Genomic DNA, 12,602 nt, shown 5'->3' with positions numbered 1-12,602 from the left:
TTCACCAAGTATTTGTGTGGTATGGGTTAAAACATGGCATACAAATATATTTTGTCAAGATTATTGTGTCTGAGGCAGAGTTACAAGTGCTTTGTAACTTGATTCACAGGCCAATCTTAGGAGACTTTTGGGTTTTGCATTTGTTTGCTGTATGAGTTAGTGTGAGAAGACCTGAAATTCATAAAAACCATGTTGGGAATATTTTGGGAAGAAGTACTTCTGAATAGTCTTGCTGTAAGAAAGAGTTGTCTTTATTTTCATCTAAATATATATTGTGGCAGAGCTGGATTCCTTTAAAACGAGCCATGTATATGGACAGTAGTGGAATGCCAGACCTTTCATGGCCAGCAAAGGCATACGGGAGAAAAATTGCAAAGTGATTGTAGGATAATTCAATTCATAGTGAATTCATCCATGTTTGGCACTTTTTTGAAGCTACATTCTCTTTTAGGTTTACTACCCCTTAGGAAACACAAACTAATAAATTCCTAGATTGTTTTATTCATTCATCCTGCTGTGTTCCAAAGTTAACAGTACATAAAAATATAGGCCAACACTCAAATGAGCCATTTATTAGTTCCCCGCTGTACATGAACTTGTTACAATGCATAACAGACTATTATGTGCCGCTGGAACCACAGCCACTTTCCCATTTCACACTTTCCTTCACACTTCACCTTCAAAGGTGCGCTCTTCCATTGTCTCCAAGACAGACGGATGCCAACTAATAGTTTACCATGATGTGCAGACAAGCTCACTGTCTATTAGAGGTGCATTTTAATGAAGTACTGTACATGTGTGCAGATATAAAATACAACATAAAGTAAGCCAAATTTCTGAATAACCCCAAAATAGCTCTTGTGTTAGTGGATGTCCCCACTGGTGTCAGTGTTGGGGGCAGACCCACGTGCACAAGTGGTGGTCCTCCTTTGGCTTCTACAGAATTCACACTGATCAGTTCTACTTCATTTATCAGTATAACTGAATAAAGTAAAGACTTGTATTGATGACAGGCTGATTTTCTGAAGCTTATGGAGGATAAGTGGTGCTGGTGGTGTTTAAATTGGCCTTAACATGCTGTTCTATGCTCCATTGTTTTACTTAGAAAGTCCTTTAGCAAATGCAGTTGCATCAAACAATTTTAGCTTGTTTCTATGTGCTTTCAAAACAGGTAATTATTTAAATTGGGCAAATGTATATAATATAATTTTCAGTTTAGAAGCAAAGCATAAATGTTTTTGTGGATTTGCATTGTATTCCTGTTGGATTTTTCCTAGTAAAGGAATCCTCTTATGATACATAAACTATTAATTTAAGCATCAGTATATAAATGCAGCCTCTTATGTACAATTTCCTTTTAAGGTTTTAGTAACAAGAACCACAGGAGTTCAGTTTTCTAGTTTCAGAATTTAGGAACAAAGACATATTCTGAAACCAGCTTTGTCATAGAAGTGGCCCTGCTGGTTAGGGGATTACTCATGGACTTTCTATTTTGCAATCGCTAGTGTGATTCGTGTTGTTATAGTATATTGTACCTTTTCAACATAGACTAGCCAGTTCTCAGACACTCAAGAGACATCTAGTGTAAAAGAACAGAATACATCGATTTCATGGAGATAACTTCAGAAAAACTAAAAACATGTTTATATAATGTACCTAATCCAGAGTCATCTTGCATAAGCAATGGTTCGCTCTTTGATGTGAACATTGTGTGCTCCTTCCAGAATGTTCATGTGACATTCTTATTAGCAGGAAAGTCTGTTGCCACAGGAGTGCTCTATGTTCTTTTGTACATACTTTTTGTTTGGATTTGAGACTACTGTGTAATATACAAATGGTACGCATTTTTGGCACTGCAAACTGGGTAGAGAGAAGAAGAAAAATATTCTTACAAATTATGTTTAGGGCTAGGACCAGATTTCTTGGGGAAGGGGCAGTTGCTGTGGGGTTGACAGTTCCCTCTTACCCAAGCACAGGATAGAGCCCAGCCTCTATATGCTTTCTCTGCCTCCACTGCTTTTGTGGTGGTAGTAACACCACTCTGTTGCCTGCCATGTTTTAGCAGTGGATGGAAGGTGGCACTTTTGACAGGATCTAAGCTATGCTCCTTTCTGTGGTTGCCACCTGCCGTCTTAAGTTACTGATTATGCAATGTCCCAGCCTATAGATTCCTATAGATTTCATTGGTTTGTAGCCCAGGGCATTAAGACTCACCTCTTTACATAGGCGTTCCCTTGATTTCTCAACCTGAGTCCTGCTGTGTTTTAATCACACTGTTTTATTGTGTATTTTAATTAAGAATATTTATATTTTAATGGTAGGTTTATATTAGTTTTTCTACTTTGCAAATTACTTAGCCTACTTTGGCATGTTATTTAACATGGCAGACAGTCACCATGGATGGGAGGCAAGCTAGGCTCTTGTTCAGGAGTGGAACAGCTGCCTATTACTAGAAAAAGCATTGGGGGAAAGAGGTAAATGGCATCATGGTTGGGCCAGTGAGGGGCCATTGGACTGTGCCCAACCTGGCTGGCTGCTAGTGCCAGGCCCAAGTAAGCTGAAAAAATAAAGCAGTGTAAAAGGTAGATATAGGTGTGTCTCAGTACTATTCAGAGCACAATGATAGTGTAATGCAATTGAAGTCCTGTCAGTATGGTTGTGACCTGCACACTCACAGGTATCTCTTGCATTGTTTGATCTCTTGGCTTTGATTTAAACCTTTTCCTCCTCTCTGTTCCTAGCCACTGCAATTTACTACAGCATTTTTGCTTTACCTTCTGTTACTAAGATACCCAAGGCAGCTATCACAATTTACTATTTTACTATCATCATAACATAGTAAAAAAAAAATGCTTTTTTTGGTAATTAGATATAATTTATTTTTACTTATTTCTTATGACCCCTGCTTTAGCAGTAACATTAGCGAAGAAGATGACATCCACACTGTCAGTGTCTGTAATATCTAACATCCTGTTCAATATTATTTTTGGAATCACGTTTTCACAATTTCTTGAACCATCATCAGTCAAAAAATTGAGAAGAGCATATTTTCCCAAAATCCACACCAAAGAAGACATTCTCCTCCCCTGTAGTAGTGTTCACAGAATTGTTAAAGCAAATTTGCATCCTATAATAAAATCTTGGAATTAATTTTTCGTGGCACCCTGCTGCAGCCATGTGTTTTGAAGAAGAGTGTCATAAGTAAAACTAATTTCTTATTGTTAATGAGTGAGCTAAAAGCCCATATATGTTATACTAGAAAACTTTCAATCCCTGCTGTAGAGTTAGTACTATCAGAGTAGTACAAGCCTTACAGATTGAGTGCTCACCCTGCTTTTTCTCACATCTGGCCAGCACTGATGAGATGTAGTCCTTATCCCTCTACTTCCTTTCCTTTAAGCTATTCTATTGTGGAAAATGTACAAGTATTTCCCCCACACAAATAGCTCACTCAGTAGAGCACGAGACTGTTAATCTCAGGGGCATGGTTTGAGCCCCACATTAGGTTAAAGATTACTGCATTGGAGGGGGTTGGACTAGATGACCCTGGTGGTCCCTTCCAACTCTACAATGCTAGGATTCATTTGTATGGAGCTGTGTGTCCTCCTTCTTTGCTCACAGTTTTCAGAGTCCTGTTGTAGGCAGCTTGATTGCTCTTGTGACATTTGTAACTTCCTGCTGCCTGTTATTGTTTTACTAATCTTGGGTTTGTATGTCAGCCTCCTAAAGCTCTGTTGCTTCTGCCAAAACACTACCTAAAAGTCAGTTTTTAAATATTGGAAACTGTTTTCTGTTTTCTATAGGTTCTGGTCCTAAATGTTTTGTGGTGGTGGTGGTGGTGGTGGTGGTGTGTGTGTGACAGAATAACATTGTGTTTTGCAACGAGACTTCATATAGATGTTAGTTCATCCCATGGGATATTTGAGTAAAAAAATGAGGTTGGTACAGTTGCAGTTCTTTTTGTATTGCTTTTTTGCAGGGGTAACACTTGAACTTCAAAATGAAGCTAATAGTTTTTATAAAACTTTTTTATTTATTATGCACAGTATGGCAAATTGGTTTAAATTCTTCGCTGTATTAATTTGGTTAAGGGTAATTTACAGGTACCTAAATTAACAAAACAAGTGTTCAGATTAAAATAATAATAATCTTCCTCCCCATCCCACATCTTACTGACATTTCACATGCTTGGATTAAACTTTTTTCTCTGTTATGAAGCACATACAGCAGATTTGATAAGTAAACAAAAGTTTTTGCCTTCAGCCAGTGAAATTCTATATTTTTGCATCTAGCATCACTGTTCAATTTGTACAGTGGAAGTATTCCAAATTGTTTTGTCTCTTGTAGTTTGTTCTGGCCCAATCACTGGTACAAGTCTTTCCTAGTGCAAGACTGCATGTGCAATTACACTGTTAATGGGCGTCTGATATGCGTGGTCCTGCTAAATGGTTTTTAGTGGGCTAATATATTTCATCACCATTTCTAAAGTACTCAAAATGGTGCTTGTACGCTGCACTGGAGCAAGTAGCGTGTTGAGACCCTGGATGGAACTGCCACCCAGATTCAGGTCATATTCCATCCTGAAAAGTGTTGGAAGTTTGGAATGAAATTGGGGGAAAATAAAAAAAATTAAAATTAAATAAGGCATAAAATGGGATAAATAGCCTAGGAAAAGAATGTTTCTAATCTTTCCCCCCAATTTTATTAATCCATAGGGACCTGCAGGTTCACAGCCTTCACCCCATGCACAGCCCCCCACTCACAACCCCAGCAATCCCACGATGGGACCTCATGGTCAGGTAGGAGGGTATACAAAAGCACCCATATGAAACACTTTACTTGCAACTGCCATTACAACGATAGTTTGCTCATTTCAGATTTATCATTTAACTTTTCTCTTGTCCACCTAAAGTGGTTCGTATTTTGAACCACACTTTTCCTACCCGCTGTCCCCTTTCCCCATAAATCTCACCATCTACTTAATAAATTGTGTGGTATTGTTCGTCTGTCTGTCTGCTTAGTTATTTTCCCAATACCCATGTACTTCGTAACAGCAGTTTTGGCATACAATGTGGGCCAGCAAATTTTCCGCAATAGTATTCACACATGTGAATTCTTACTACTTATCTGGTTTTCTGAAATTCCTGAATGTAGCATTTTTCATATGTTTTGGACCAACAATTGACTATTTTAAACCATTATTTGATTGACACAAATGTAATAATAGTTTGGAAATTGATGGTTTCAACTATTGTTCGTTAAGCTTGCCAAACCCTTTGATGCCAAAATGTTGGAAAATCATTTGGAATGTTTTCATATACTAATTTATTCTTATGGCACCGTTTACTTTCTTTCAAATAGGCTTAGAACCTGGCTTTGTTTTTTCAGTTCTTAAGCACATACCAGTGATCTTTAGTTGTGGTTTCTTATTCTGAGGGAAAAGTGTAGGCTTCTTATGTGGGGCCATTGGGAACTAAGCAAATGAGTATTTCAAAATAGTGCCTACTTTGCGGTGTAAACATTTCCAAAATTTGGGGAGGGGGGATTTGGGAGCTAAGAGATCTGTATCCATCATTTAATAGATCATGGCATTTCACAAGCTACACAATTCAGAGTTCTGTGTTGTCTAACTACAACTTGACTTACAGGCATTGTGGTACACCAGTAATAATTTAAATCAAGTACAAATCAAGTTCAGCAATAAGGCTATTTTCCTTTTTCATCGGTATCTCTTAGTATTTTGATATCAGGTAGTATTTCTGCGTGTTGTGTGTAATGTTACATAATTTTGACCTATGTAATGTTCAGAAAACATTTTAGATTATATGTCTTACTGTTTAAAGTTCTTGCTTAGAGGTTGGCAGCTGTTTAGGAAAACAGCAGTCAACCAAGGGCATTCCATATAAATAGCATATGTTCAAGTGATATATGGGTTATTCTTGATTATTCCTTCAACTAAACACTTCTTTATAATTATTTTGATCCAAAAGGCAGTATACTGGCCTAAAACTCCTATATCTAGCTGCCTACAAAATGAGATTCCATTGCAAGTTAGCAGAGAGGCTGTTTGGGTTTAGCATGCAGTTAATGAGCAGTTTAAATAATTGAATTTAGCACCGTAGTAACCTAGCAGCAAACATCTGCTGTATTAATGTAAGAGTTTGGAAATGAAGATCTATCTGGGTCTTGCAAGTTGTATCAGTGACTCAGTTACAGAGCTCAATTTTTTATATTATATGAATATTTACAAGTTTTTATTTGCATTGTCAATATATTGGGTTTGTAAACTTTGTCTAGATCGTAATCTTTATTTTAATTCTCTTCTCTATGTGTCATGTAAACAAAGTTCCAGAGAATAATGTTCTATGTCTAGTTACAATTATAATGTGAATCCCTGAAACTGGAACATTATCAAAGATGCAGATATAGGTACTAGACTCACAGTTTTTATAGACAAGACAAAAGTCAAGAAATTGTTCTTTGAATTGCAAGTAGAGCTAAACCAAAATATTTTAAGTTTTTATGTCAAAATGTGGGTATTTGATAAGGGAGAACCTTTTGTTAAACAGTAAAGCAAGCTGCATAAAAATTCAAAGTCTTTTCCTGCATCTCATCCAAGTTCTTGACATTAATCATAACTCAAGCAGAACTGTACAGAATCACCCCAAGTTTGGTTTTTAAGGCCATGAGGAACAGTCTAAGCCTCGGAACAAGCTCAGGAAAGCTCCTGGCCTGACTTTGCTAAAGCTTAGACACAGTCCTTTTATATGCTCTTGGTAAGCTGTGTCTTAACCTTATCCCCAGCCCTGCTTACAGTCATGTGGCCCAGAAAAGTGCTAACACAGTACGTATAAAGGGACTGTTCCTACATTCCTAACTTGCATTACAGGATTCCTGTGAGTGTAGGCACTGTTTTCTTTCAGCTCTACAAGAACTGGGTTGTAGGTCTTGCTTTTCTGAGAACAGAAGTGGTGATGCCTAGTGGCCCCAGAATGTTGATAGCCCCAGATTACAGGAATCAATAAATGTCAGTTAAGAAGTACAGTAACATCCGTCACTGCTCAAATAACTTAACGTTCTTGTTAGTTGTGAGAATTAGTATTAAAGTTTTTCTAGGATTTAATTTAAAATGGCTGTATCTGTGTTCTTAATGTAGTTATTTTCTTTTGCAGCCTTTCATGTCCCCCCGATACCCAGGAGGCCCAAGGCCACCTTTAAGGATACCCAATCAGGTAACAATCCTTTTATTAATGAATAATAATTCATTATTGCATCATTCTCTTGCAAGGGGCAAGAGAAAACTGAACCAGAAAAGCCAAAACTCTGCATACTTTCTTTTTGAGAACAATAATTTAAACAAACTCCATACATTATACAGGCATTTGACAATGCAAATCAAATTTTATTGGAATTGCACCATATCAGCCTCTTGATTCCCAGAAGTCTAGGTCAAGAGTCTGAGGGGTTTTGTCTCTTGTACTTTTATCGGTCTGTAGCAGCAAAACAAAACAAGAAAAGAAGAAAGAGCTGCAGAAGTGAAGAAACAGTGTTTTTTAATGTGACACTAACTTTCTTCGCACACACTGCGAAGAACGCGGGTGGGACGCGGGTGGCGCTGTGGGTAAAACCTCAGCGCCTAGGACTTGCCGATCGCATGGTCGGCGGTTTGAATCCCCGCGGCGGGGTGAGCTCCCATCGTTCAGTCCCAGCTCCTGCCCACCTAGCAGTTCGAAAGCACCCTTAAGTGCAAGTAGATAAATAGGTACCGCTTTATAGCGGGAAGGTAAACGGCGTTTCCGTGTGCTGCGCTGGTGCTGGCTCGCCAGAGCAGCTTCGTCACGCTGGCCATGTGACCCGGAAGTGTCTGCGGACAGCGCTGGCTCCCGGCCTCTAGAGTGAGATGAGCGCACAACCCTAGAGTCTGTCAAGACTGGCCCGTACGGGCAGGGGTACCTTTACCTTTACTTTAACTTTCTTCGCAGCCTTTGACCATGGTGGGCAAATGAATGCATCGCACACACTGTGCTTCACCGCCCCGCCCCCTGCCAATTTTTTTTTGGGGGGGATTGCATTTTTTTATTTGAGGCAAGACAAAGACAGCCTCCATTTAAAGAATGACAGCAGTTTACGAATTGGACCCTCTGGAAATTTCACTTTATAGAGCGAGTGCACAGCAAAAAGCCTCATCTGGAAGAGCACTCAGAAGTCTGCTCAGTCAAGACTTCCCCTGTCTGTGGGTGGATTTTTTCATTTTATATCAGGATTCTAAAAAGCACTGCTTAATATAAGGCACAGTTACGGCACTGATTGTGTTATTTCATGTTATAAAACTTGACCAAAATTAGCATGGTTAAATACGTGCTTAATTTTCATGTAGTCGTTCAACCAATATTCCATTGAAATCAATGGAATTTATGCAGTGTTCCTATTGAGGTTTCCAGCAATTTTTGGTTAACAAAAGGCATCTAATAACTGGGTGAACAAAGTTAAATACAATCAAAATGATAGACTTGTTTGGAACTGGAAATCATTGTAGTTTGTGAAAATGTAAGGAAAGTCAGTGGTAGCTTATCTTAAAAACCTAACTCAATAAAGTACTGTTTTAATATTTTAATAATATTAAAATACTGCTTTTATATTTAATATTGCTTGGCATTTGAAACACATTGCATTTTTTTTAAAAAAATAAGCCTCTCTCTGTTCATATATAATTGAACTTTTAAATGTTGGTGTTTTTATTTATAGGCACTTGGAGGTGTCCCAGGAAGTCAGCCATTATTACCTAGTGGAATGGATCCAACACGGCAACAAGGTAATCTGCATCATCAGTAGATAACAGCATGTTGGTTCAGAAATCTTACTCTCACTTCTTAGAATGTTAAGCGATCAGAGTGACAGGCAAAAATGAACACAGTTGTGACACTGCAGGTGGGATGGTTCTGTTGTTCTTCTCATGGATGTCCTGTGGCATAGGATACAAGGGAAAAACCTTTGTAGTTCATCATCTCTTAAAGCAAAGGGAACAGCTTCTATGCTGTTCTTCTGGAGTTTAAATCATTTTACTTTTGCAGCATAAATTGAATAATGACATTCTTCATATTGAGGTCAGAATTGATGGGGATAAATAAGTATTTTTTTACCTAAAGGTCTCTGATGATTCAAATATCTTACCCATCATAGCATTTCCTTTTCCTAAGTCACCGTTGCTTAGGGATTACCCAAGAAGCTATTGCATTCTGCCCAGAATCTTGCACTATATTCAGCAGCTACCCTGAGTTCCTAGCTGTTTTCCTTTTGAATAATTGAAATATGTAATGTAGTTATATATTATTTAGCACTGTCAGTTAAAGAATGCTTAGCAAATTGTATTAGTTGTTTTAAAATTATATAGTTCCATTATTACTTCCAACCTCCTTTTTTGTCTAAACATAAAAGTGGAGGTTCATTCCATAACTTGTCTACAGTGAACTGGTTGTTGGGGCTGAATGCTTTATTAAGTCCGCATATGAGTTCAGCTAAAGTTCTGAAGAAAATGCTTTTTTTTTATTTTTAGCTAATGCAACCACTGTTGTGGCAAGCACCATCTTAGAAGAGACTCTGCCTCTGTGTTAGAGAAAGAACAATAATCAACGATGGTGCCTGCCATATGAGTGTGTGTATGATAAATATTTGCATTAACCATGATTAACAATTTGTTGGTGGGGGGAAATCTGATTTAAGAATGTGCCTCTGAATATAAAGACATTTTAATCAGCTAACCTGATTATTGAACTAAAGGTTGTACCCTAATACATGTCTTTTCCAGGACATCCAAATATGGGTGGGCCAATGCAGAGAATGACTCCTCCGAGAGGAATGGTTCCCTTAGGACCTCAGGTATATTGCTTGTGTTGCAGTTCACATGGCCATGTATATCAAAATTCCCACTTTTCATGTGGAATTTATAATGCAACTATTTGTACAACTATTTGTTGTAAAGGCATGACTTCCCACAGAACACCTATGCTACATCCCTGAAACCATTCCTTGCTTGGTTAGACCAAAATCCACCTAGCTCAGCTTTCTGCTTCCAACAGTGGCGTCTGGAAGCTTAAAAATAGATCATGAAGAAGATCACATAATCTGCTTGTTTGTTTGTTTGTTCTCACCGTTCTGTACTTAGAAATTATTCTACACATGGATGATTCATTTACCTATTAATTCCATGAATCATCAGGTATAGAAGCAGCATATTTCTGAGTATTAAATGCCTGGGGGAAATAGTGGCATAACCATAGTTTGTTTGGCATATCTGTGTTCACTGACTGTAGTTTTTAAAATGTGCAATTTGTTGCAACATTCATTTTTCTTCCACTTAACCAAACTGAAAGCCTTTGGTATTTCTCATTTGTTTAATAGCTACATTAGCTATTTCTTGGAGAAATGCAAAATATCGTTTTTAAAAGACAGAAAACATGAAAGAAAGAAAAATTAATTAAACTTTCTAATTGATGGCCATTCACCGTCTGTTGAACCTATCCATATACAGTGGTACCTTGGTTTTTGGACATCTCCATTGCCAAAAGCTTTGGTTTTTGAAGGCCAAAATCCGGAAGTAAATGCTTCCGTTATCAAACGCGCCTCAGAAGTCGAACAGTTTCCGCTTCATGTATCTGTTGTTTTTTACCATTTTCTCTATTGAATTGGTAGGCCGCTCTTTGTGCCTCCGTTTTCTAATGTTTCGGAAGTTGAACTGTCTTCTGGAACAGATTACATTCGAAAACCGAGGTTCCACTGTAAATCTCTTCATATGTCCCTAATAATACCGAATCATTCAAGCAAGACTTACTCAGTTTTTCCTTTTTAAATATTTTTAAACCATTTGGCAAAATTGTATACTTTCACAGAAATTGTATACTTTCACAGAATCAATAATATCCAAATCCTTTCCTACAACAGTATTAGCATAGAAACTGATTTAGTTATTTTAGCTTCAGTATTCAATAAACATCTTAGTTTCACAAGGTGGAAACTAGTGTGAATCCTCAGATTCTTAATCAGAGAAAATTGAACTGAACAGCATGAAAATCAGTCAAGCTTTTGCTGAAAGTTTTAAAAAGAGACAGTTTTTATATGTCAGTATGTGTGCATTGGGACGCGGGTGGCACTGTGGGTTAAACCACAGAGCCTAGGACTTGCCGATCAGAAGGTTGGCGGTTCAAATCCCCGCGACACGATGAGCTCCCATTGCTTGGTCCCTGCTCCTGCCAACCTAGCAGTTCGAAAGCACGTCAAAGCGCAAGTAGATAAATAGGTACCGTTCCGGCGGGAAGGTAAACGGCATTTCCATGCGCTGCTCTGGTTCGCCAGAAGCGGATTAGTCCTGCTGGCCACATGACCCGGAAGCTGTACGCCAGCTGCCTCGGCCAATAAAGCGAGATGAGCACCTCAACCCCAGAGTCAGTCACGACTGGACCTAATGGTCAGGGGTCCCTTTACCTTTTACTATGTGTGCATTTATTTTGATGACTTCTATTTCTGGAAGACTTCAATAAAATATGACATAGCTCCAGAAGCATGTTGTTATACATCAGCATGTCTGGAGCACATGTCCTACAACATGGGTTTGTTGACTAGACTCATCTAGGGCTCTTTGTTTTAATTTTTGTTATAATTAGAAAGTGTTATATGAGTACACTTACAAAGTAAATAGCATTGGCCACTTTTAAGAACTCAAGCCTGACTTCCCTTCTCACAACAGATTGACATGCTTTCTCTTTGAATAGTACAATTCTTATAGCTGAGAATACACACAGTCTAAGATGGTCATGTTACAGCTACGTACATTGGGTGATACCCAGTTATTCCTGTCCGCTGGTGACTTCTGCTTGTGCAACAGGACTTTCATCTCCTCTCCTTCTCTCTGCAGCCCACGCACATCCCAGCACAACAGCTTCAAAGGGTTGAAGGATCTTACGAAACAAATTTGGGGGGAGGTGCACTGGGGTGAGGGAGACAAAGAGGAAATATTGGATATCACCCATGTACTATTTAACACACACACACACACACACCCCCAGGTAAATAGCGCAGTTTCCAGAATCAATTGCTATATGTGACAGCCTAAGAGCTAGGTGGAGAGCAAATTTTCGTTTTGTCCTGAACACAGCAATGGGCTGTTCATAGGCATTTCAGTACATTTTTCGTGCCTTCTGCTCTTTGCTGTAGATTGCTTATTAAGTAAACTTAGCAGTCATCTTGTTCAGTATAAGTATATACTTCTAATGTTAAATACTAACACTAAATAGGCAGTTTACTTTAAAAAAATATCCATTTGAATCCCTCAAAATGTCTGTGGAATACAAAGTCAACTTTTGTGAAATGGATATTAAATCTGTCCCTCACAGACAATTGTGTTATCTATCATAAATGTTACAATCTCCATGAATCAATTAACATTTGTAAATGTGCCCCATATCCTTCCATTGTTAAGATAATAAGACTCTTAGGAAATGCTAAATAGTTTTATTAAAATTAGGGAGAGTGTAGAAATAATAATTGTTTTTAGTCAAGCAACTCAAATTCTGAAAATGAATGGCCCTGGCCTATCCAATAATCAGATG

General features: G+C 38.2%; 1 protein-coding gene across 10 annotated transcripts in view; it reads left to right on the top strand.

The window, feature by feature from the left end:
• Window positions 1-12,602, top strand: part of SSBP2 (single stranded DNA binding protein 2) — a 116,244-nt gene that overhangs the window by 84,481 nt on the left and 19,161 nt on the right. For 5 of the 10 annotated variants that reach the window (XM_053409226.1, XM_053409222.1, XM_053409223.1 and 2 more), the window contains 4 exons: window positions 4,716-4,799; window positions 7,173-7,232; window positions 8,746-8,812; window positions 9,806-9,876. In XM_053409226.1, the coding sequence (XP_053265201.1) occupies window positions 4,716-4,799; window positions 7,173-7,232; window positions 8,746-8,812; window positions 9,806-9,876 (282 nt within the window). The remainder of the gene's footprint in view (window positions 1-4,715; window positions 4,800-7,172; window positions 7,233-8,745; window positions 8,813-9,805; window positions 9,877-12,602) is intronic. The other 5 variants (XM_053409229.1, XM_053409225.1, XM_053409230.1 and 2 more) reach the window with 1 other exon arrangement.

This window comes from Podarcis raffonei, chromosome 11 (genome assembly GCF_027172205.1).
Source record: "Podarcis raffonei isolate rPodRaf1 chromosome 11, rPodRaf1.pri, whole genome shotgun sequence".
In the NCBI taxonomy this organism is placed as follows: domain Eukaryota; kingdom Metazoa; phylum Chordata; class Lepidosauria; order Squamata; family Lacertidae; genus Podarcis; species Podarcis raffonei.
The sequence above is the reverse complement of the archived record's forward strand: the minus strand, read 5'-3'. Positions and strand labels throughout refer to the sequence as shown.